The sequence below is a fragment of the Apteryx rowi genome, unplaced genomic scaffold (genome assembly GCF_003343035.1).
Source record: "Apteryx rowi isolate R43461 unplaced genomic scaffold, aptRow1 scaffold_23, whole genome shotgun sequence".
Lineage (NCBI taxonomy): Eukaryota > Metazoa > Chordata > Aves > Apterygiformes > Apterygidae > Apteryx > Apteryx rowi.
Window position 1 is genome coordinate 3222596 of NW_020448641.1, and position 26311 is coordinate 3248906.

At 39.5% G+C, this 26311-nt stretch overlaps 1 protein-coding gene across 1 annotated transcript in view; it reads right to left on the reverse strand.

Annotated features, from left to right (window-relative positions):
- The window catches only part of DOCK1 (dedicator of cytokinesis 1), a 311442-nt gene that overhangs the window by 271528 nt on the left and 13603 nt on the right, over window positions 1-26311 (reverse strand). The window contains exons 2-6 of the mRNA XM_026065688.1: window positions 15593-15676; window positions 10517-10557; window positions 7730-7785; window positions 6616-6712; window positions 2553-2701 (exon numbers count right to left, since the gene is read on the reverse strand). Of these exons, the coding sequence (XP_025921473.1) occupies window positions 2553-2701; window positions 6616-6712; window positions 7730-7785; window positions 10517-10557; window positions 15593-15676 (427 nt within the window). The remainder of the gene's footprint in view (window positions 1-2552; window positions 2702-6615; window positions 6713-7729; window positions 7786-10516; window positions 10558-15592; window positions 15677-26311) is intronic.

Genomic DNA, 26311 nt, shown 5'->3' on the forward strand with positions numbered 1-26311 from the left:
TCTGTATTTGTCTACCTAACTTATCTAAGACTGATCACCAATTCCCTTTCAATACATATGGTCCCAAAAGTTATCATCTTCTAATTCTGTAGTCACCTCTCATGATGGTGCTGYTGAAAATGTTTTATCATTGAGCTTAATTCAAACTTGCAGTATCTAATATGCCACACAGAGATTCATAGTTTATCTGAGAGTAAATCCTCTTCAGACATGACTTGCAATCACTTGAAAAGAATAACACGAGCTTTAGCAGATGAAGACATTTATGGACTTAGAGGATCACTCCTTGCCACTCCCTAACAAGAGGGAAACCTGGAGGTTYGAGACAAAGCCTGGAGTAGGGTCAGTATAGAAAACTCTTCAATTGCAATGCATTAATTCAAAAGTGGACGAGCATCACTCAAACAAGTCCCAGAGCGCTGCAGCAGCCTATTAAGAAACACCTCCTAAGCTCTGCTCTAACTGGACCTGGGCATCACAAAACTCTTAAGCATCCCTGGACCATCAAGCTCAGAAAAAACTTTCTGGTGAGAAAGTGGTTTTGCCACTGAAGCCAAAGAGAAAAGCAGTCAAAATCTTCTTGCTCCCKATTACTGGTTTTTGGACAGCAGCCAGAGCAGGGGATACACCTGCTGGTTACTGGTGTCGTAACTGTATGGCCCGGATGAACAAAAGCAGAGTCCTTCTGCAGAAGACATGCAGCTGGACCAGATGAAAAGATACTCAGAAAATGACTAATCACTCAGCCTACTGTGCGCAAACAGGACAAGAACATTTGCACAGATTGCCGGATAAGTAGGATCAAGCTCTACTTTGATTTCTTTATTTTATCCTTTCACATACAAGTGACACTTGCAGGGGGAAAAAAAAATGAAATTTTTCTTAACTGTCCCAGTTTGTTTGCAGTTTTCTTGCAACTGAACAAGAAATATGTTTTCATAACAAAATTATTTGACCCAATTTCAGATGCACATTAAAAGTAAAAATAAGACTGCTTTCACTTCATCAGGTATTTCAACAATACACAATGAAATTGTTGCCTTTATTTATAGGAAAAACATATTTACAAATCAGTATTTCACAAAACAGGAAAAGTTAGGATTCTAATTAGAACAGAAAATATTTATGAAATGCATAACGAATTCTTTCCGTCCAGATACTGAAATCATCACTTGTGTTCATTTTAGACAAGAGTGACTATATGACTACATTAGAAAGATATGCTATCTTTCTAGTTGTGAATATTTACTCAGAAGTTCAAATTCAGTTCTCTCCCATACTCTACAGAGAATGTTCTGATCACTTAATTAGTCCATCAGAACATTATGAATATAAAACACAGCACAAGATGTTCTATTGTATTTGAACACTGAGCATCTGGAGGTTATTCAGAGTAACGTTAACCAACTCCTTAGCCAGATGGTAAAATACAGTAGCCAAACAAATAATATCAATAACATCTGGTTAATTGTCTGCTGGGGTACAACAGTCCATATCTTGGATTATAAATGCTAAGTTACTTACTGAATGGAGTTACTGGTTTTTGTTTTTGTTTTTAATTATGGCTTTTGCAGATAAAATACATGAACAGAAATATTGCAAGCTGGGCAGTCCTTAAGAAATAAAGCACAAATAGCTCAAATCTGATGAATTATTTACATCACAAGAGCATTTAAAGATTGGTTTGCTGAATAATTTCAGTCCTCAGGTGCACAATACTACAGTGCTCTTTCTTTCAGTATTCAAAACTCTGTTTCAAACAATTTCACGATTTCTTTGAGAGAAAGGTATGATTCCTCACTTTCAATTTAAAGGGAAAGTCATAACCATATAGACAACTTACGACATACAACTTGTATTTTTAAAAATAATTTTGTTTCAATCCAGATGCCTGTTTGGAAGTTATCCCATAATCAAGAGTTAACATGTTTAATTTACTAACATATCTGATGTATGCAACTTATATTATTGTAATTTTTTTTTTTTTTTAAAGACTTCAGTTTCCACTGTTATCTGTTAAATAGATATTTCTTTTATTAAATCTGTCTGGTAATCTTCTGGTACAAGCTGCATACAACATAACCAGAGAAACAGTGATTTAAACTCTGTTTCTGAGCCAAATCCTTCAACACCACATTACAGCATAAGTAACTTCAGGGCACACACAGCTGGTGGTTTTGAGAAGGCAACAACAGTTATATGCTACAGAAGCAAGCAGAGTTTAAATTACATCTTAAATGGAGGCAATACTTCTGCTTTTCAACTGACCTTAAAAATCACAGCTTTATTCCGATATCAAATTGATAAAGTCATCAAGCAAGTGACAATAATATGTGAATTCTACTTTGTATATTATAATTTTACTCTATTTAAAAGATGCTATATTCAATTTCCCTCTTTATCTTGCTATTAAAGACTGTTACTATACTACTATTACAACTGCATAAATACAGGAGTAAAAGAATCCTGTAAGAAGTACTTGATAGCTAATATGTAATACAAAGCTGATTTGTTTTTAAATGGAAACACTTGTAAATATACTGTTCACAAACCTGTTTCCATAATCAATTTTGGCAGTCACTTTCTTTTTCAGTTCCTTGAGCTCATCTTGCGGTAAAGTCCCAGAGAGTATTTGAGATCGCCATTCAATAAGATCATATATCATGTGCCGTACACTACGAAACATTTCTCTGTTATCTTGCTGTTTGGAAGGGAAAAAAAGGGTAGAGTTAGTTGTAAAGTCTACTGAGCATCTTTTAAGTAGATATGGTATATTAAAATTATAAAACATGAGTTTAAAAGGGTGAAAATCTACAGTTAGCGTTCAACTTTCCCTAGTACAGAACACCAAATATAGGGAATCCTGTACTATCTTTCAGGTATGTAAATAAATGTAAATGCTTATATTTACGTTACCTTAAAACCTGGATCATAATCTATTTAGAACAAGCTTTCAAGATAAAAGACATCCTTTTTTGGTTTATATAGTGATTTTATCCAAGGATCCACTATACTGAGTTGAACAGGACTAAAAATGGTGAACTAACAGCAAGAGGCTTAAGTTCTGCAGTATCCCATGTGCATCATCCCTGCTAGAGAACCTTTTTTCTAGTTAAAACTTCAGAATAATACTTTAAAATTCCTCAGTATCTTAAAAGTCCACAGGTAACTCCTACTTTTTCCATCCTTCTGCAGGTAAGCACAAAACCTCACAGCAACTCAAATACCTTAATTGTTCATAAGGCCTGGAACTATGGATCTAAAGCAGTGCACAGCAGCATACACAAACCTTCTTTAGCAACATACCGCTAAGCTAGGACAGGGGAAGATAAAGTTCCATACTTATAACAGGAGAAGCCTCTTTTCCAGTACGTTTTAGTTATGTGCACGCACGCACATCCATGTATCCGCATCCACTGTAAAACGAAAGGTTTGACTCCTTAACCGCAAAACAGGATTGGACACACTGGCTTAAACAGTGGACGCAGCTTTAGTGCGGCACATGAACAACACTGTGCACAACCAAAATTACAGAACAACAGTCGTCTTTTTTGTTGTGAGACACCTAGAGACAAGGAAGAAACTGAGGCTCAGAGCGCTTTGTTCTCACCCAGAAACTCCCCCCTACCATCTTCATAACTCTCAAATTCCAGCTAAGCCATTAGTTCAATGCACTCTAAAAGAGAGTGCATCTTCCTAAGCATCCTGCATCAATGAATTATTCAGGCTACGCACAGCCATCTTCCATTCGGACTATACCCAGGCCTTATTTGACCGAAAACAATTGGAATAACCAAATAATTAAAATAAAATTACAATTCTCTGCTATATATAAAGACAACAAAAAACTGCACAAGGCGCAGAGACAAGGAGAAAAAATACCAAACTGAAACTTAAAGACTTCAGTCTGTTCAGATTATCAAAAAGCTGACTTGATTATAGCGCGTGAGAACCTTCACAGAGAGAAAATACCAGTTACTAAAAGCTCTTTAATGTAGCAGAGAAAGACAACAGGCACCTACGGCTGGAGGCTAAAGGCAGACAAATCCAAAAAAGAAAGAGGTTCACCATTTTCCGTGCTGCGGGCAGTTACGATCTAGCAAGATGAGGAACAGGGCACTTCCTTTAATATCTGCAAATCAAACCTGGATACCTGCTCGTTATTCAAACACAAACTATGGACTGAACTCTGGGATAAATGCGGAAGCTTAATGATTTCTGATACGCAAGAATGGGGATCACATGGCTTCAGATGATTTCTAAAGTCTGTAAACAGACCGATTTGAAGCCTGTTACCTCCCGTCAAGCAAATCCCCCTTGAAAAGGCAATCCCAGTGCACCAAGCCTCCTTTGGGCAGTTGACCATACGCGGTTAATCCGCACAGACATCCTTGAGATACAAGCTATAAACAAACTCTCCAAGTGATCTGCCTACTCGTATTAATAGCATGACAGGGACTGGAACACTTTCCTTCCCCAGACCAAGGCCGCTGGTAGCATCGCACCTCATCTGCTCTCAAATTCAAAGTTATTAACAGAGCACAGCAGCACTGTTCAGCTCTTATGTTTCTTTATAGAAGCAAATGCTGCATCTCATTTGTATCGTGTGTGTTAACGGTCAGAACAAGTGATTCCTATATTAAGGGAATTTTATAATTTCATAAAAAATTACTGCTACAAGAAAAAACGCACAAAATTTGGCAAGAAAGCTTCCAACTGTGTCTTTTACTATCCCTCCTTGCTTATCGTACGGGCATAGCAACCAAGCTTGGCGCAGTCACGTAGGTGATATTTCTCTGACATTAAGAAATATCAGATTTCACACTCAGAGTAATCCCAAGAACGGTATTAGGGTCAGACGGCAATCCTCTGTTCTCGGGAACACAGAGCAGTGGAACCGGGGTAAACGCAGATAAAGTTTGCCAGTTCGGTCAGTATGCTGTTTACCAACAACTGAATCTACTCAGCTCTAGCTTTCCACTGTCCTACAGCCCAAGTAGGAGTTACTGAAGAAAATATTAGGGATCTCTCAAAAACTCCCTTACTTTGGCTTTCTTTGCTTACCTAGTTCCAGCTCTTCTATATTTTGCCTTCTGCAGATTCTCTGCCTCCCAGTGTGCTTCTGCCCCCATTCACTTCTTCCTCGCTCCTCAACGCATCAGCTCTCTGGCATCATGCCACGTTAAAACTCTCAATCTCCCTCYGTCTCCCCTCATATAACGTATTATCCTTCATCTACTTCAACACTACATTATTTCCAACATACTATGTTTTTAGTACTCTTTCCTGTATTTTCACGGATGCAATTCAAAGCCTCATAAGTTAACAGGAACCTTTTCACTAGCTGCAATGGATATTGCATCAGCTGCTCAGAAATTCTGGTTTCTGTCCACCTTTAAATATCTTTTAAAAGTAAACCAGGCATGAATCAGGCACGAAAAAATAGAAAGTTCTCATTTCCTGCCATCTCTAGTTTTTCCCCATGTTAAGAGTAATAGCCTCCTCTCCCACGTTCTCAGCAACATACTTTTGTAAAACATTCATTTTACATTACATAACTACTTTTACGGTAAAAGTAAGATCTCAGACATGCTTAAGAGATAAGGATTTTGCATTAAACCCTATTTTAACAAAACAATATGAATCTGAAATTGTTTGCTTTCATTGTGTAACAGCACAATGAAATCGTAAGAAGTCTGAGCTAGGGTACCTTGCATCCAATAACATTAGTTACATTTGAACTGCATTTTAGGTGTACATTTGAACACTATTCAAACCATGCTTATGAACACCTTCATCTGTGTACTTTCCTGATTATTATATTTTTCTATCCCCCCATTTTTCTATTACCTCATCAATGCAGATGTTTATTACTATAAAATCCTAGGACTATATTCTTATTTAAGACAAGCACATGTAAAAACACAGCTTTGAATTTTACAAACTTTTGTAGATATCAGATGGAGACATTAACACATGCCTACTTAAACTTCAGCATATGAAAATAATTGGCATTAAGTTTAAGTAAGGTCAGGATAAATTGAAAACAATCAACTTTAAGTACAAGAATACTGCCAGGTAAAGATCTATACTGGTGCATTTTCAAAGACTGAGGTTTCAACCCACAAGTTTGACACTGGAAATTCAAGTTTCTCATAATGTAGAGTGACAGACTTGATAACTGTTCTCAAAACTGACTTTCCTTCATTTAATACGCTCATSCGCAGACTTAGAAAAATCTAAAATATCTTTAAAAGCCAATGTATTTTGGATAATCTGCAAGCTGCAGTACCCCATGAAAAAGGATCTTCAGTCAAGCCAGCCATAACTACTCAACAAATTACTGCTAGATCAAGGTATCACTAAGCAGAATCAGGTTTCTGTAGAAGAAATGCAGAGTGTTTGAGAAAACGCCCAAAAGCAACAGTTGAGGTTTGTGCCATGACACAGAAGACGCTGAACAGCTTTATGACATTGCTTTTGAAGTAGCCTTCAGAGGCAGTAGAAAGGGAAAGTCAGTAACAGTTTCTTCACACTTCCCATCTTAACTTTCAGAACACCACTCTTCGCACAAACCACATAATATCGTAAATAGTTTTCTGCGTGAATACTTACAACATATAGTTGCCGCCATATTATAGACCATTCCCGTAGCGTTGTGGTAACTTCCTGAATCAGCGGGAGCTCGTTGGGTATAACTGTTTCGTGTTGGCTTAGAAGAAGAAAGAAGTTAGGAATGATTTTGCCATCTTACCCAAAGTTACTTAATTCAAAGAAGCAACTGCTCATTTCCAAAACCAATTCAATAACATGATTCAAAATAACATAACTTATAATAAATTTAAAACATCACAAAAAATACATCATAACATACAGAAGTAGCATATACCTGTTTCACATGACTTAAAGGCTACTTCAGTGGGCTGAGACCATGCTATTGAGCTCAAGCAATTTTTTGCGCTTCCGCGTTCACAAGGTAAGGCCATTGGCACATACCTCGCCATACCATTTGTTACCGAAATACTAATTGTACAGGAAGCCATAAAGACGAACGCCAGATACGCAGCACACAATGTCATGATAGCAAAGCACGGTTGTTTTTCAAACTATTGGTCTTAAAAAATATTCAAGCATGCAAGTCATTACCATTAAGTTTCCGTGTGACTTGTTTCAAACTTGGGTCGCGCATAATTTTAAAACAACAGCTAGATCTTTTAATATTTCAGAAGTAGGGTACTTAAAGGCAGTTTTGTAATCAGCAAGAAAGATGTCATTATGCAGTAATCATATGATTAGTAGTTTTATCATTTACATATTTAACAGCATATAAAAATAAATCAGGCACACAGAAAAAATATTTTAATCCTGTTTCACTCCACTTCATACCTGGCTAATCATTTATTAATTTCATTCCACTTTTTTTTGTTTTTCCATTTTTTGTTTAAGTAATCTTTTATATCAATTTTATGAACTTTTACAGGCATGTCCAGAAATGGTTGGTATTTATGTAAGGACCTGAACTTTATCAGCTGTTAAATGACAAAGAACAGCCCGAACCACAGCCACATACATCAGGCAAAGGAGCAGGAGAACAACAAAAACAATTCCTTGCTGAAAGACAGAATCCTTTACTAACAGGAAACAAATATGAGCCCATCTGATGAATGCACCGAAATTACATCAACACAAATAAGAAAATGAGTTTTCATGACTTTCAAGTGAAACTCACCCTTTTCCTTCAACTATTGCTTCCTTAAGATATATATAAGAGGCAGGAAATATGCCCTTTGAGAGGGAAGGAGAGAGAGAGGAAAAAATTATTTTAAGTAACCAGATGCACGTAACATTATCTATTACCTACCAACCTGCCAAGACACATTGCCAGGTGTGCACAGAGAGCCACCCACGTCCTCTTCAGCATCCGATTAGAACACTTTTGTTTAAGTTTACAACATTTAAGTTCTGTATTGTATGTCCTTTCAGGAAGGTTTTGCAACATCAGTAAAAATGAAAAAAATAGAGATTCAGTGTTTTTAAACTTATCTTCACAACGCTGAACAAAACAGCAGTGATACCCTGCTGTAAGCGGCCCTGCAAAGGAGTGGTTCCTCGCTCAGTTAAGGTACAGTTTGCCTTAGTTTCCCCAGGTCCCTGGATGATTGACAGAGTCAAACTAAAGTAGACTTGCTTTTGAAAGTATGAAGTCACTTTATACAAGTTTTCTTCAAAGTGACATTTCTCCCCAAATCCTGCTGCCTGTTTTTTCTCATGTCTAACCAAGCTTTCTTCTCCTACTAGAAGATGCTGCTTCTCTCTCCTAGTGTTTTCCCAGCATTTAGATGCTCCCAGCTATAGGAGACACTACGTGAGAACATCACACGATACTGGGCTGCCTGACTCAATTGCTGTGAAATAAATACAGCTGCACACACGTGCAGCACACAATCATCCTTCACTGCAACCTACAGTATATAGACTTTAATTTTGTTATATACTGTCTCATATCACCAACCTACCATTAGCTTTGCAAGCCAAATAGCTCTTTGATCAACAGTATTTCAAAAGACCAATACTACTTTTCTGAAAAAATATGCTCTATCTCAAGATTCTAGAAATACAATAATGTTTTCAAAACAGTGCAAGCACATATTAAAAAAATATTTCAAGTCAAGCTGAGAAAATATCCCATCTTTTAGAACTAGTGGTTCAGTTTTCTTACTTGGGAATGCAAAAAAGAAATCCTTAGGATGCTACACAAACTCAGGGGCAGGGAGCACAAATTACCCATTCTAGTTTTCTGCATCATTCTCAGAAAAACTATACTTGTGTGCATAACAGCAGACTAAAATCCAGCACTAGAGTTGTAAAGCTTGCTTTATATAATAGAAGTATATTTACTAAAAAACTATCACTTCAACTACTTTTCCAAAGGTAGGTGATAAATATGACCTGAACAGAAGTCAGTTCAAGTATGTGAGCTCTCAGTAATAAAGTTGGTTTTTAACCTGCCCCGCTGCTGCTTTAACACGTGCCAAGTATAGCAGGGCCACAGGAAGCAGGAGGGGAAGGGTGCAGATAGCGGCAACCCACAAGCAGGAGCCACGCAYGAGGACAGAGAGAACAAGAAGTTCAGGAGAAAACAAGGAAGGAACAGGACATCAAGGCACAAACACGCAGGTGATTGAAGGGTTCAGTGCGCCGGCCAAGAGGAGACAGAAAACAAGAAATCCAGATTATAACACTATACGGAGGGGAAGGTCTGCTACTTTGCTCCAGTTCTTAAGCGGCAAATAGAGGATGGAAAAGGCAGAGGCAAAGCAAGAGTGCAACCAGGAACATGCTCTGCTTCATCCTTGTCCGCATCCCAAAGGGTACGTGTGAGGGGCAAACCTGTTTCACACCACGGGCAGCAACGCATTCACCCTGTCACACGAGGGCTGTCTGTTCCCATTTGATATGGGCAAGGATACCTTACACTTAAAGGATTTTATCAAAATTTCACATTTTAAAGGTTGCAAGTAGGTAGAGTACCACTGTATAATTTTCCTTTTAGCCTGAGGGGGAAAAAAACAAGTCCAACTACATTTAGCTGCAGTCAAGCAAATGCAGCAACACCTGGAATTAATTTAAGCCAACAGGAATTTGTCATTGCTGCTCAGGCTGAATAAGGCATATTCATGGAATATTTCCTTAAAAATAAATAAATAGGCATATCTCAAAAAATTACAACACACACAGAAACAACTCAAAATTCAATTCTGTATGCAAACATGCTGGGTTTTCCATTTTGAAATGACAAAGGAAACAGAAATACAAATCTTTAATTCTGGTTAATTACTGCTATAAAACTCTAAAAACTAAAATGCAGTATTATAAGCAGTATTTCTGCTGTTTAGTTCCCCCCCCAAAAAAAAGACTGCTATAAACAGCAGCCCTTTATGTATGCTTAAAGCCTAACAACAAGGCAAAAATTACACTCTAGAAGATTACTCCATCTCTCACAGAGAATGGCTGAAAATCACAATGTAGATMTCCTTATCACTTTCCAAGAGGCAATTGCATTTTATGAGTAATGCATTATTTAACAGAACATGAAGCAAGCCATCAGCCTTTAAACAGACCAACTAAAATGTAAAGTTCTGTAAAAGTTCTTAACTTTTTAGTGAAGCAAAGGCTCCGGTGGACTAAAGTTATTGCAGTAAACGAGCTGATGCACATCAACCGTTCCATATTGACCGCACATAATACACACTCACACTGCCACAGTACTAGACATGCAAGTCAGCTTTCAGGCTTCACTGAAAGCAGTTCAATTCACTTGAAAAGTTCATTTATTCCAGGTTCAGACTGCACACAAACAGTCACTAGAGATCAGCGGACATGTGCCAAGTTGTTACCATGTAGTAATGTAACACACGTCCCATCTCTGTTGTAATAAACACATAACACACCCAATGACATAATACATCTTTGTCCAAGAGGAAAATAAACGCTCTCCTACAACAGGACAACTTACCTTTTTGGATTTTTTTCTTAGTGTATRGCCTCTATACCAACCTAGGAGGAAGAAGGGGGAAAAGCATTAAAAGGTTTATTAATGTCACCTAACAGCTGTTCCTCCTCTGTTCGCCAGCACCTGAACTTTGTTCCCAATCMCACTTCCCYCCCATACACACAAAACATCCMACTGCATTTCAATTCTCCGYAGAATTAATAGCCTCGCTTAAACAAAGCGTTCTTTAAAAGCTATAAAAGCAGCGYGATGATGTACAGGCTGATGGAGAACACTACATAATCGAGACGGCATTTCACATTATGCGTTTAATCGTCATTCTCCAGTAAGGTCAATTTCACTTTAATTAGTAATTTACCAACATAAACAAAATCAACTTAAGGGCATTAGCATTAGAAAGACTTACTGTGCGACTAGTTCGATTTTAAAACCTATTTAAGTTCCACAAATGAAAGTTTTCAAATATAGATCAGCCGTTTGTCATCTCAACGGAAAACAAAAAACGCTTTGGGATCTACAGCGGCATCCACGCCGCAAGACACGAAAGCGGGCGAGAGCCCCGACGAAGGGGCCCCGCGCGGTATCGAGAATACGGACGTGCATCAACCTGCACTGAAGTGTCAGAACAGCTTCAGAAAAGCAATTTATTTTATTTATTTATTTTTTTTTTAAAAAAGCGCCTACCATTAAACGCTTCTCTGGAGGTCTCCGGGCAAGGAGGCCTAAAGCGGCGCCAGCAAGCAGACGGCCCCGCACGCCCCTGCCCCGCAGCAGGCTGCTGCCGCACCGTTCGTCTCGCCCAGTAAAGCGCTCCACGTACGCGAGGGCAGGGGCCCTGCCTGGAGAACGGGGAGGCAATCTCATTTATCATGCCCCCCGTTCACCACACATCTGCGAGCAATCACCATTACAGCTTTTAGTGCCTCTCAGGCCATTGCACTGCAGTGCAGCTGGGTAGCCAAAAAACAAAGAGAATTTCTGCAAACTACCCTAATTCCATCTCCCAGAAGATACCGCGCCAGACAAAGCAGAAGGGATCTCTCGTGGATACTGCCCCCAGTTTGGTGCTGACTTGCTGCAAGCTTGCATGTTACATTTTATATTGCAGTTTGTCTGCATCATGGCTCGCTCCGTCCTACTCAGCACCTCAGGGAAACCATGGGTGAACAGAGCGGTGCTCCACAGCTTTCAGAGGACAGCGGCATTTTCTSTGGGTTCAGTACAGATCTACACACGGACCGCCATACATAGCTGCAGCGCTCACAGGTATAATTAAGCATGTGCACGTATGTTGTGTTGCCCCTCTCAGAGACCAGGACATGGGGGAGAGCAGGGTGGGATCAAAATGGAGCAGGAGGGAGGAGAAAAAACACCACACACCACCACCACCCAGGCCCACTCTAACAACTAAGCCTTTGGGGAGGAAGAGAATTCAAGGCTGAAGAATTCATTAGTCAACACCCTGGGACCAGAAATGCAAATGAAGGTCTCAAGTGCGCAGGATTTTTCAGTCTCCTTCCCAGTGGCAAAGCAGCAGGTACTCTGATTCCTTGACKTCGCATTGCCTCACAACCCTGTCCATCATCATCTGGCAATGGTTAACACTATCTTCTTTCAACTTGGCATCTACAGCTGTCACAGTTCACCTCCCTACAGAGGCTGCAACGGTCTTACATCTCACCTGTCCATTGCTTTTGGCAAACACCGATGAAGCTTGTAGCCAAAATGAGTGTCCAGTTTCTGGTTCAGGTGCAAAACAGGAGGACAAAGAATTCCTACTAGTGCTCACTCCACTAGCTGAAGTGGCAGAGGCATGCCAAGTCTGCAGTCTTACTGAAGGATTAAATTCATATATTTCTCCTCAGTTTTATATGAACGTACCTAGAAATTTACATTTTATAGTTATGTTACAGGAAGACTGAAGATCAGCATTTCTAAACTGGTAAACCCCATAATTAAAATTGCCTTAATTCAGACCCTCTGCTCACATGCACTGTATGTTCTTTAATTACACAATCCCTTCTCCTCTATCTGCTGAGCTGCTGTCCAACTCAGAACACTGCACTACACCTACAGATTAAAAAGCTACGTAGTGAAGAAAGCATCTCTACAGGATCTCCAGTTTCTTTGCTAGAGAAGCTTTGTAGCAAGCAGCAAGAGATGCATGAGACTGCAGGTAAGAGAGCAGCCCAAACCTTGGGGTCTCCTGCCTTGGAAAACTGGTTACAGTCCCACTCCGTCACAGAGGTCCCAGTGAAGTTGGGCAAGTCCAGCCAGGCTTTTCACTGGCAGCCACCACCTAAATGTTCCTCTTTCTGGATATCAAGCCCGTAACCATGCAATAGGGAGTCCGATTTTCAAGGATCTAAACTCACTGATGCCACTGAAGGCACTGAGTCATGCCTTGATCACTTAAGGGCTATGTAATTTAAGTACATGAGGAGGGAAAGAATCTCCAACTGACTACCCAAAACAAAAACTTTACTCCATTTCTTAGTTTTCTGTTACATGATGATAGTTCTCCTACACGCAGCTAAGCAATGCAAAGATGACTAAGTCTCTCACAAATGTGAATTATTTACATTAAGGTCACAAATTATTTTTTTTCTTCAAAGCACAATAAGTCTGGTTTGTTATCAGATTCCAGGCAAAAAGGAAAAAAGCAAGTATCAGATAAGTGCTGTTTTAGGCGAGTGGTATCCAATCCACCACACCAAACAAAGCAAGGGGTAAAAGGCAGGGGAGGGATGTGTGTGCACATGCAAGTTAATAACATCAGAAAAGGTATCCAAATGCACATATCAGCTAAAACTGTGGCACTCCATAACTTCAGTTCTTGATTTTGAAGCCTCCGTAGTTGGGCTTTTGGAAGTCAAAAATATATATAAAATACTCAAAACAATCCTTGAGGGCAAACAGAGCAAATACCTAACGTCTATCACTTAAAGTACATAGCACAGAATTGCAGATTCTCCTATTTATTAACAAATATAGTTTCACACAAATGCCAGTGAGAGGAAAACAGGCTGATGCCATAAATATTTTCCAAAGTGACCTGAGCTTTTAAGTGGCTTAGTTGTGTTATAGGGTTTCTAGCCACTCCCTTAACAAATATTATGGGATTTAATGGCTTGAAATATGCATCCAAGTAAATGCCCAAACAAGAAAAGGGACCAATGAAATATCTGTGTGTTCAAGTTGTGAAAGACAGGCAAAGGGAAAAACTCAGCACTTGCTATTATTTCTCTTGAATACTGCACCTATTTACTATGCCATTACCYTGACAAGGTATTTGGTATTTTTTTAAAGGCTGACACCATCATTTTTAATAAAAGAAATACTTTAATCTTTATTCAAGTAATTTGAAAAAAACTTATGGGTTTGTATTTATTATTGCAAAGTCATTCCCCTGACTCTTCAAATGACTTTTCTGTCCCACCGCCCTATTATTTGGGGGGGTTGTTCAGACTGGCACATTCCACTGCATCCTAGCGGAACAGGATCCCGACATGGACAGGAGTGATGACAGGGAGTTCCCATTAGGACACCTGGAAGTAAAACTAGTGCAAATGCTAAGAAACCTCCTGGGGCACAATCTACGCATATTTTGTGTAGAAGAACTTGGAGATCAAAAAGCTCAAATAATTACCTAATAATGGCAGCTCTGTGAACAAAAGAGGCAAGAATTATGGTATCTCATTTCCCATCACAGCAGGCACATAATGATTAATCGTTGTATAAAATGTTTGGAAGAACACTAATTTATTTGCATTTCTTTTAACATGAACTCATCCCATGTGCCTGAAGCCTAACAACCATTAGATGAGAGTGTAAAGGTCTTTCTGTTGTTCAAGTCTAGGTGAAAAATGAGGCATCTCCACTGTCCCATTAAGGCAGCATCATTCATGATTCGACAGGGTAAGTGTCACCTACGCTATTCAGGATTCAAAGTTTCTCACATTCTTTAAATAAATCTACAGTATATAACTGCACAACAACATTTTAATCATCTTGTTTGCATTTAAAATTTGCTCATTATTAGATATTTATTAAAGCATATAACACTGCATAATGGAAAGATTACTTTGCGCAGTGTCAAAGGTAAGTTAGTACTGTGGCAAGCTGAATTCTAGAAGAATATTCTCAAGAACAATGAGAAAGGTCACTTGGCAGGTAGTGATGAGTAAACTTAGCTACTTCCGTTGATAGAGCAACATTGTTTATTTTAGTAGCTATAACAATAAAAATCCTATTCAAGCCGATATGGAAAACAAGTTTACCATGGAGATATAACAAAAGATCAATATTTAGAGAAACAAACAAGCTAAACCAACATATTAAAGCAAATCACATTTTCAAAGCAAAAACTGTTACAGTATTATAAACAAAGAGTTCACTGTTTTCACCATGTTACTTATACCTTTCTAAACTACAGCATGCCATAAAATCTAGATTCAAGGATACAGAGCAGTATTTTACTTGGTTCAGTACTGGATCAAGCAAGGGCAGAAAGATGTGACAATTCTCACAATCCCTTGATTACCAAACTCGGTATTCAAGTTTCCTTTYACATGGATCAAGGAGGAAAGACTTTGGTACATATAACGCTGCTACAGCTTCGTATCAAAACGAGCAAAGCATCTGAAAAGCCTGAAATCAGGCAATGGCACTAACACACATCCATCTTATGAGAGAGAGATAAATAATTTAGAACCCAGGTGACTTTCAAATTCAGATTAAAACTTCTTTTAGAATCAGGCTCTTTCGCATTATCTGAGGGTATCTAGAAAACATCTATCATTTCTCTAACGATATAATAGATGCTGCAACTGATCCATATAAATAAAGCTGTGAGAACATCCATTTTTCATGGAAAAGGAAATGGTTATTCATCAGGTATCTACCACATGCTTGCTCATTCACATCTAGCACTGGTTAATTCCGCGTTCATTAAAAATAGCATTTTGTCCCTTAGCAAGAAGCAAGCAATTCATCACCTGACAGGACAGGAAGATAAAGTCCAAAGGAAACGTAAATTACAAAAAACAATGTTATTAGATGCAACCTTTGAAAGCTTACCTTCATACGTTTCTAATATGTGCACAGTGTCACCTATTTGTAAAGAGAGTTCATCTGGTCCCCTTGCGTCATAGTTGTAAAGAGCTAGACAAAGAAAATACTGCTATTAGCACAGACAACATAATTTCAAAGATTTTTTTTTCCCCCCTCTACACACCCGATTTTATTACTCACTATTGCCACTGACGATTTTTTGGTATAATATCTGGCTATATTTGGTCAAGTTTTTTAAATCCACTAATACTTCCCCTTGTAACAAGCCTAAAAAAGCCACACATCTACTTTTTAAAGATAGTCTTTCACTCCATTTATAATACCTTTACTTCATAAAAAAACATTCAATTAATTTTGTTGAACTTGTCTGTCTTCCAGTATTTTGTGCCGATTTTATGCAGCTCTGCAATAAACTGCACTGTTTCACTGTCAGCTTAACACACCAAAAAACCTATAAAGTGTTTTTAGAAAGCTTTAATTCACACCTTTATAAATAATATTAAGGATTAATTTCTCAGTCACACTTCATAGATTTACTACATGAATACTACACTTAAAAATGAAAGGATTTAAGAATTCACAAATGCCAGCAGTAAATGCATTAATCCAACGATATTCTTGGAAGGGATCAGTCATATCCCTCATTTTATAATACTGTAACCAAGCTGTCATATTTCACACCTTAGCAAGCCCTGACAGTGTCCAACAGTGTCCTCCTGTAACTAACCTATCTTCTGGGTACAGGATAAACAATCAAATCCAAACTATAGAAGAGCTTTTTGGCCTTTCCCCCCTCCATTGCTTGAAGGCAAGCACCACCACAAACGCACTTGTTTTGCCGACGCTTCTGAACTGCTCAGCGTTGCAAACACCACAAGCAATGACAATAAAACGTCAACTGTCGCCTTGTTCCAGKACTCAGTTCAGAAAAAGCCTGGAGTGCCACCACCCAGCACAAACAGCAAGAGGCATAACATTTAAGAGATAGCTGAAGTACATTCACGCTGCCTGCAGTTAATATCAATACTAAAGACCTAAAATGTGGAAGAAAGGATTTTGGACTAAGTGATAAACTTCTCAGGTTGGTTTAGATGCATCTATAGCAAACCGGGTCGCAGTGTACATTTCACAAGTGAGTTTATTGAGTACCATGAGTCCCAGCTAGCTCCTTACAGCAAACTCCCACGGGAGAGGCTGCGAATCACTGCTCCACAGAACAAGCGCAAGCCTCTGCCTACGTCGGCCCATCTTCCTCCTCCTCCTTGAACCCTTCCTGGATGCACACCTTCAGCCTGCAACAGTCGCCTACAGAAACAAACGCTGGAAGCGACCACTGGAAATTACTCACACCCCACAGCCATTAACCTCTGCRTCGCTCCCACCCTGCCAGAGGTCAGTTCTGGCCAGGGAGTCGTTTTGGAAAGAATAGAAGTTGTTTTGCCCTGAAAAGCAGTAGCCAGGCATAACACCAGAGATAGCTCAAATGCAAAAGATGCATAACCACCAAGGAAGCGACGTGAGAACTGTCATCTTCAGAAGATATTCAACATGAGGGGTTTTTTGCTTTTTGTTTTTTTAAACACCCAGACCATTCTTGCCCAAAAAACCTGCAAACTATGAGTGCTGAAATTAGGAAGGCCCAGAATACTTTACAGGACACCTAACTGAGAAACGTGCTGTAAACTAGGTTTGGCCGGGGCAGGGGATCGGCATGCTAAGAATTCACACTACAGATTAATTTTCTGTCTCCACAAACTACCATTTTTGTCCCCCAGAATTTAATCCAGTTCCAACTTACGGTGTTAGGAATAATGAATACACGACATGCATTCCTGATCCTTTCTCTCCGCCGTACTCTTCTTGCTTTTAGACAACAGATTTTACAGATAAGAAAATGAGTGCAAAAATTAAAAAATATAAAAAAAAGAAGACAAACAACAAGAGAAGACATGGCAAACAGTAGAGGATTCTAACAAATGCACGAAGAGAGCTTAGGGTAAAAAGAATAGAGATGGGATGGAACTATCAGAAGTTAAATAGCTGAATTCTACTGGAGACTAAAACCAAAGTATTTTAGGCTTTCAGAAGTGATACAGTTTTATTGACATCAAAACAAGCCAAGCTAGTTATTCCTGTTTTAATGTTTTTTGTTAACTTTGTCATTATTAAAAGACAAAAAACGCTCCCTACTAGCTATCTGAAGTGTAGTATTTCAAAACCATAATTGCTATTCTGGAGGAGAAGAGTGCCCTGTGAAAAAGCATTAACAAAAATTAACATTTTGAACTGTTCTGGGCAGAGGAACGTTAACAATAATGAATACATGGCATGCTTCCGACCCAGCAGCACAAGGGACAGCCTGTTTGATAACATGCATCAGAAATTTTTTCAGTTAAGTTCTTCTGTGTACCGGGAAAGACAAAGTTATACAGTCAATAGCGAGGCTTTCAAACTTGGACAGCTAAAGTTCAACACCTAAATCCACGTCTGGTCTTTAAAAGACCAGTTGGAGCTGCTGAACGCTCAGAGCTGCGATGAGAGCCAGCCGCACCGCTGGCTGCTCACCACATCCACAGCAAACCCATCTCGAGTCTTTCACCCTCCCACCCCACCAAGCAATCGGGCTGTCTAGTACCAGACATCCATGTCAAAAAAAATTCACGTTACGACACATTGAGACAGTTTTATACAAAATCCACACTTCAGCTAGCCATTTCTACAACACTTAAACTGAGTAACATTAAGAATCAAAGGCAGCTATGAATAAGAGACRTTAAAATTCATATCCAGGAGTGCTAACTGGTGTCTGTCGTGATGAGGAGGGTCACGCAAGAGGAACTTCACCGTAATGACCAGCTCTTTTCAAACAAGATGACAAACAGCCATCGCATGGTAATTACTGCTCACGGCAGCTCCCCCCAACCTGAACCGAACCCAGTGAGGAGCAGTGACCAAGAAAAGGTTTGATTTAAAATTTAAATGAAAATATGCCTGTCCTAAATCACATTTTCAACTTGCAGCAGCATTAAGAGGTGATAAAGCAAACAACTAAAATGTCTCTAAAGTGCATTCCACCCCTGCGATTACAAAATAAGGCTTGAGCTACTCTGCATACTCCTCTATAATCTAACAGCTCACTCACCCACAGGGTATTTTTTTTTTTTTTTAAACCTACAGAGACATTTAAAAGACGTTATGACATAAAATGTTTGAGTAGAGCAAACAGTAAGGCTTTAATTCAGGAAAAAGCCAAAATTTGGAGAAAAAAGTATGAAACTGGTATGCTTACAAGACATTTTGTCTAATCAACTCTATTTTGAGTCACCATTTAAAATACTTAAAAGCCTGAACTATAACTTCCAAGTTTGTTTTTTTTACTTAAAAAAAAAAAGTTTTGCTCGATTTAGAAAATCCAGTCCTCAGTGTGACAAGTTTTTAACTTGGAGAGTTTTAAGGTAACTGATGCATCAGGAATATTTTTACCACCTAACCGCAGGCCCCTCCATTGCGCTTACGTTAGGAGCCAAGGCTCACTGCTTTGTTAACACAATTCTGTAGTCTCAAACTGGTTTAGAAAAATCTTTGATGATTCACATGCACTATAAGGAGGATGGTTACTTAAGCACCAAAAGATATACGGCTAAACCTAGAGAGCGCAAGTTAACCTCTTGGTTAACACTGCCTTATACAGCAGCCTGATGCTCTGAATCTGCACAGACGTTTTTCTTCTCTAATAAACCTCAGCTCAAAAGGCAATTTCAGCTTTTTCTCTATTGCAACCAACCACTCTCTTTGCTTATCATTTAAAAGAATACTTTTAAAATGTATTTTCTCTTCTCCTTAAGGGGATACATCCATAACAAGAAGCTTCAGAGACCGTGCTCAAGAGATACCAAGAGCAACTGAAGSTCAAGGATGCTCCTTCCTGAGCTAACATGCTGCCTTTCTACAGAAGTATTACAGAATTAAATTCAGGCATTTGTGGCCCGATGCCACGSCAGTCGACTTGGATTACGGTCCGCAGCACAGATGAAGTAGCAGGTTCATATGGCTTGTTTAATTAGCTCAGTACATAGACGTCAGCCTTAAGTGAGGAAGGGAGTCACCTATAAAGACGACTTCCAGGAAAGCGACTCCTAACCCTTCTGGGAATAGAGGACTACTCACCCTGGCAGAGACCTTCAGAAAGGCAAAGGGGGCAGTTACCCTCTGCTGCCTTTGGCACGAGCTACGTATTTCCTGGGCACCTGTAYGTTTACCAAAACCAAAGTTTAATTACATTTAAAAGGCTGGCTTGTAGAAAACAACAACCACCATGATGATACTTAACAGTATTGTCACAAATTTGTACAGAAAGAAATACAGAGCTTTATTTTCCTATTCTAGGCATCATTAACTGCGATTGATTTCATCGAGAGTTGTGGGGACCTTCTATATTTGTAAAATCATACCAAGTTTCCTTGACAACCATATTATAAGCATGCTCATATTGGCTTGCACAGACTCTTTCAGGTGCAGTATTACATCTAACCTGCTGATAAAAATGGAATTAACCAAACCTCTTCACAATAGGAAAAGCATCTAGTAATTTTGCAGGAGACACTGATTAATGAAGAATTGCTGCGGCTCTTGATATAGGTACTGAACAAGGACTGCTGCAGATGGATTTATTATGATTTGTTCCTTAGTTAATGTGGAGTTAGCTGACATGAAAGCTGAAAAGCATTCAGCAAATACAGTATTTGCTGCGAATTTGGAGTTTCAGCTATGCTGTTTTAATGAACAGAACTAAGATGGTAAGGAAACAGTCAACAAGAACACAAAAAAAATACATCAAAGACGAAAACCATCCTAAAGTCATCTCACATATTTGTACACAGCAGGATAAAAGGCATTATTCTGTGCTTGAGAGCTACATTGCAACATCACCAAAGATATTTTTCTTCATCAGCTGTGCTTTCAGACATAAAGACTGAGCAACTCTTCCAGTAAAAACTGTTCTTGCCTCCCCCCTCCTTCTAATAAAACCACAAAGCAAACCTATACAAAAGTAATGAAATGCCAAAGCCAAAGGATTAGTGTGGGCATAGAAACAACAATTTTTATTTTTTTTATTTTTTATTTTTTTAACTCTGGGAGTTGATAGAGAAAGGAACAATGAATAGGGCATTACAGTAATTGCAGTAAAAACCCATTTACTACTACAGAATACAAAACAAACACCTATAGAGAACCGCATTCATTAATCTGTGCATACTAGAAAAATGGGAARTGCAACACTAGAAGAATTAGAGAGAGGTGACACAGGAAGAAAGGGAAAAAGCAAGCAAAGGTAACATCAGTAAACACTGAAAAAGCTTTTCTCCGAGTGAAGATGAGTATGAAGGCTGAGATATCTTAAGATAACACAAAAATGCTGCAGTACAATATTGGAATTACTYTGCATTAAAACCTACATTAATTGTTTCACCCTCTGGAAGGAGAGCAAACTACATTTAACACATTATCAGCTTTATTTTATACCATCTTTAAAAGAAAATCTAAAGATAATTACACTTTTTCCATAAAAGCAGACTGAAACTACAGAGGTGGAGGCCATCTCAGTGTTAAAAATAAAAGAAATCTGAAGATTTACCTCATTTTTCTACTAAATGGAAAGTAGTGCTTTCAATATTATAGAAATTCCTTAGTCCTCCATTACTTACCTTGACAAGTTTCTGATTTTTACAGCTGAGGCTAATGGGTAAGAAAGAAAAAAAATACAAAGTTTCAGGAATGCAGATTTGCACCTGTGTTTCTGTTAAGTAAGCCTACTCCATACACACACAGAGTACTGCTCTTCCCACATTACTGAGGTCACCCCGTTTTTGTCATTTCTAATCTTGCCAAGTTGGATTCACAATTTTTTCCTCAATATTCCAGCTATTTTTCATCTTTTGTGAACATCCAGATGATATTTCCAAACAAAAGGGAGAAGCCCTAAGAAACTATTTATACGATCCAGATTGCATCATCCTCTTTTTTCATGCTGAAATGGGTGTATGGACTGTGTTGGAAGGTCCCAACTTCCATTGTTAGTGTGACCCAAAAGCATACRGCAAAGAAAAAGTCCATTACTAAAATGCATTTTTGTACACAGTGCAGTTTTAAAATTCCACGCACTACCATCTCATTTCAACATCTGAGTACAGCTGCAACAACCAACCCAGCCAGCTTTCCCAGGGCTGCATTCTGCAGTTCAAAGAGACTCTAGCCACCGGTGCCACACCGACTGCTGATTGAGCGCGGGTCAGAAGGAGCCAAGGGCCACCCAAGCCTGKGTGAGCACAGCTAACCACATCAGGTTTTATAACAAATGGCAACACAAGGCAGCAGGATGTTTTGCAACACATTTGGCCTCTTTTCACTACCCAACCTGAATCAATGAGCTGAGGACAATTGTCAAAATCCACAATAATCCACAAGCCTAAACCATCTTGCCTTCCCGAAGCATGACTACCCTGCTGCTGTGTCCTGCGGGCAGAGTTCCAGTCAGCCAATCGAGAAAAGGATGCATGCTTGTTCTTTCTTCATTAATAAAGAGAGAAAAATATGAGTCAAACCCTTTAAGAGAGTTCTGGACCTATTCAAGATTTGTTCAGGCTCTTGGTTTTGCTCCTCCCAACATTTAAGCGAGACACTTATTAGTTCCCTGAAAATAAGGAAACCAACTCCCTCTTACCAGGTTTCCCTCTCCTTCTGCTTGCCACTTAATGTGTATTCAGAGTACTTCAAACACTGAGTACCAAGGGCATAAAGCTGAAACTAATTTCAAGAAAAAGTTATTGACTATAAAAACATTAACAATGTGCTATAACATATGACTAACAAGCAAACCAATCAAGAAAATCCAGATCAATTTTTAATATTAAAGAAATCCATTAACTGAAACACATTGTATACAAGAAGTAATCATACCACCTCCAGCTTTGTAGGAAACTGGCTTTTGTAGGAAAGCAAGATGCCAATTTAGAAAAATAGCTATCATCATCCAGAGTCAGATGTCTTGGCATCTGTCTAGTGGTAACACAGAATCACAAAGAAACACAAAACAAAAGAATCACAATGTTCCCTTCAATTCGGGCAACTTTCATGTTCCCTGTTACTTGCAACACAAAACAGGAATTTGTCCCTCAGAAGGAGCAGCTTCACCACATTGAAGTTTTGTCCACGGACACTTTTGCTTTCACACAATTCCATCACTACTTATTATTTCTCTCTTCACAGACTTCATTTTCCAAGAATAAAACTAATACTAGTTGCCTGACTCCTGCCCTCACCCGATTCCTGGTACAGAGCTGTATCACCTATGCATGCCGTCTTCTTCCCGGCTCCTCCGCTATCGCTCTGACTAGGTCAAGCTGCTCAACAACCTCGGACCGCCGCGCACCCCGACTCTGCCTCATAAGGCTGCACTTCCTTGCGGGACACTAAGAAGCGGTAACTCGAATCTTGCTGCGCTGGACTGTCAGCAACATCCTCAAAGAGGACAAAGACCATGCTTTAGCATGCACTAATCCGACCTCACCTCAGTGTAGCTGAAGGAAGGACACCCGTGCTTTTAATTAACTGAAATCTGAAACAGGCTCTACCTGAAACCTTTGCAAAATCTTCAATATTGCTATGCATAAAACGCATCAAGGTCTGCACTGGAGAAGGAAGGAAAAAGAGTTAAACACTGACAAGAGGAAGGAACTAGTTCAGCTTAAGGACAATACTGGCATGGGATCAAATGCATGTAAACTGGTCAGGAGTAAAGGTTAGGCCATATAATTAGACTGAGTTTCCACAAAAGACTAAGTTACTGAGTTGGCACGGCTACAACTCCCCACCCGTTCCTCTCGGCCCTGCCTCTGGCCACACGTTACAGCCCTCTCCCTTGTGCCAGCACCGGTGCTCATCTGACCCCTCAGGACCTGCTGCAAGGGCTTCCGCTTGCTCAAAAACCGCTTGCTCTTCCTGCAGGATATCTGCACTCCTGAAGTGATGCACGGAGCGATGGCAGAAACAGCACTGACGGAACGGAGAAGGCAGCAACGTCTGGCCAGGCAAGGCAGGGTCACAGCAACTTAAACTGACTTTAACTGCAGCCTTAGAGGATCCCAGTTAGAGCAGTGCAGTTCAAGATTATCCTTCCAAACACAGAGGCAGCTACAAAGACCCCCAAACCTAACAAGCTCTATCCTAAAACCAGTTTATGAAAGGGACGATTAGAGTCATGCCTGCAAAGCAGGCAAACCATTAAAGTCCCTTCCAATCCCATGCTCCAGGCTAAAATGGCAGAAACACTACTACTGTAAAAGCCTGCCCAAACACAAGTTACCAATTTGGTGTTCAAGTGGGGTCTATAACGTGCCAAACTGTTTGAAGCAGCAGTTTTTATACTAGCTGGGTGGAAGATCAGTAATGGATCATGAACACAGCAAGTCCCTCAATACTGGCTRCTCATGGGATGAAGCAGGATCTTCACAGGTCTAACATTTATGAAAACACATTTTCCAGCCTTCTGCTGCTGCACAAAATCCAGAACCAATGAAGTCCAGCTATATCTGCATGAAGGTTTTGGCCAACAACGAAAACAAAAAAACCACACACACCACTCATTTTAGCTCCTTCTGAAGACAGAGAATGTCTGAAGCATCAGCTGTGTTTCTTCAAAATTTTCCCTTGCCATTGCAGCAGGTCTTTATTGCACTGAGCATAATTTTGCAGAGAGGATGTCTTTTACTAAGCATTTCTACAGCAGTGCAGCAGCAAGCTTAATGTCACAGCTATATTTTAATAGTCATTTCAATGGACTATAAAAATCAAGTTCAACACAATAAAACAGCTCTCACACTACTGCAGAAATTGTTAGCAAAAAACGGCCCCTGCAAGACACCATTCACTACAACATAGAGTTGATGATGCAAAGCAAATAGCCTAAAGCAAGAAGAAAATGGGGTGATGGAAAGAAGTTTCCATTTCCTACTCTTCTTCCTTCTCAGTATTCCTACAAGGGTGGGGGGAGAACTCCTACAGAAGTTGCTTTTCCAGGAAAGCTTATGGAGTGGGGAAGAAAGGAAATGCTGTTTTAAGCTTTTTTACACATCAAACCTTACTCTGCTAATCTTTACTTGCAGTCCTTCAAGCTGTCTCCAACAACAAGAACTACAGAAGAAGGATCCGCAGTCAAATAATCCCTGAAGAACTTGTTCTGGCTTCTTAGAAATAATAGTCAGAGGCAAGAACTACCTGCTAAGAGCTGTAGTTTGACCCACCAACACTTTTTCCACAACAGCTAGGCTATTGCAGAAATAGGAACTACGTGATGTTATTCTGAAGTAGCTCCTTACACCGGAATTAATGCAAAAATGTAGCTATAGAAGCTAGTAAAACAACACTGCACGCATCAAAAGATAAGAGCAGCATTTTGCAAAAACAGGGAAAAATTGTTTTTCCTCCAAACCAATACAGAGTCACATGACTCGTGCCGCTTTCAGAATAGTGATGGAACTGGCTTGGCAGCTAACCTCAACAAAGAGTTACTGTTTGCCACACTCGAAGCTTCAGAGATGCAGTCTCTCATGATCCATCCCTTTTACGAGCAACGTGGTTTCCTGCTAGCATTGTTACGCAGGGAATTCTGCGTATCCTCAGAAATTAACCAGTAACCATCTAAGGAGACTCCTTTTAACTTGCATTGATTTGTACGTTCATTGCGGAAATAAGAGAAAACGTAATCGATGCAGGATTACTGCTCTTTAAAAACCCAGTAACGAGTGTTACCCTCTCCATAAACCAAACATGGAAAGGGCCTAGAAGTATGAAAAAGAAAAAAAAAGGAGCAGAGTAACAGTTCAAAGGTCTGCTTACACAAGTCAAAATCCCCACATTTTTGTTCAACAGTAACCTAAATTTATAGTTGCAACACTTAACTCGTAGTTTAATACAAGTTGTGATTGTTCTTAAACCTTCTCTAGCATAATTTAAGTTGATTTAACCCAATAACCTGTCACACAGCACAAATGAACATGAGAAAGGCAAATATCAAAGCTTTCAAATACCATTCTTTGGATCTTTCACTACCAACAAGTACCATTCTCCACTGTTAGGAAACACCTCAGTATATTTAAATAAAGTCAGAAGCTATCATCGTAAATGCTAGCCCGATTCCTTCAACTCTCAAAACCATCCCTGTTAATTCAGAACAGCTCAAGGCTATAAAGCCTTACTTGTTAAACGTAACAACCTGAACAAAGTATTTAAAAACACTGTTGATAGTCATGTATATTAATGTTACTAGAGCGTTTAAACTGCCACTAACCCAGCAGTAATTTTCTAACTATCATACCTTCACTTAACAAAACAGGAAAGCATAGGTTATTCTTGAACTTGCTGTCTACAGGCTAGTAAACACGCTGACATCAAGTCCTAGAAGACACATTAATAGAAGACAGACACAGAAGAGGGCAAGCTGAAAGGGGACCCTAACTGCAAAGCCCGTAATGAAGGTTTCCAACTCGAGCTCCCGCGGGGAAGATTTACACTGCGTTGGGGCGAGGGCAGACGCCGCAGGCTTTGCAGGCATCCACGTGCCTACGCCCAAGCAGCAGCATCTCGAAAGCCACCTCCTCAGCTCACGCGCGTGTGGAAGCAACCATTTCCACCTCCATAATCATCATCTCCAGGCTACCTTAACCCACA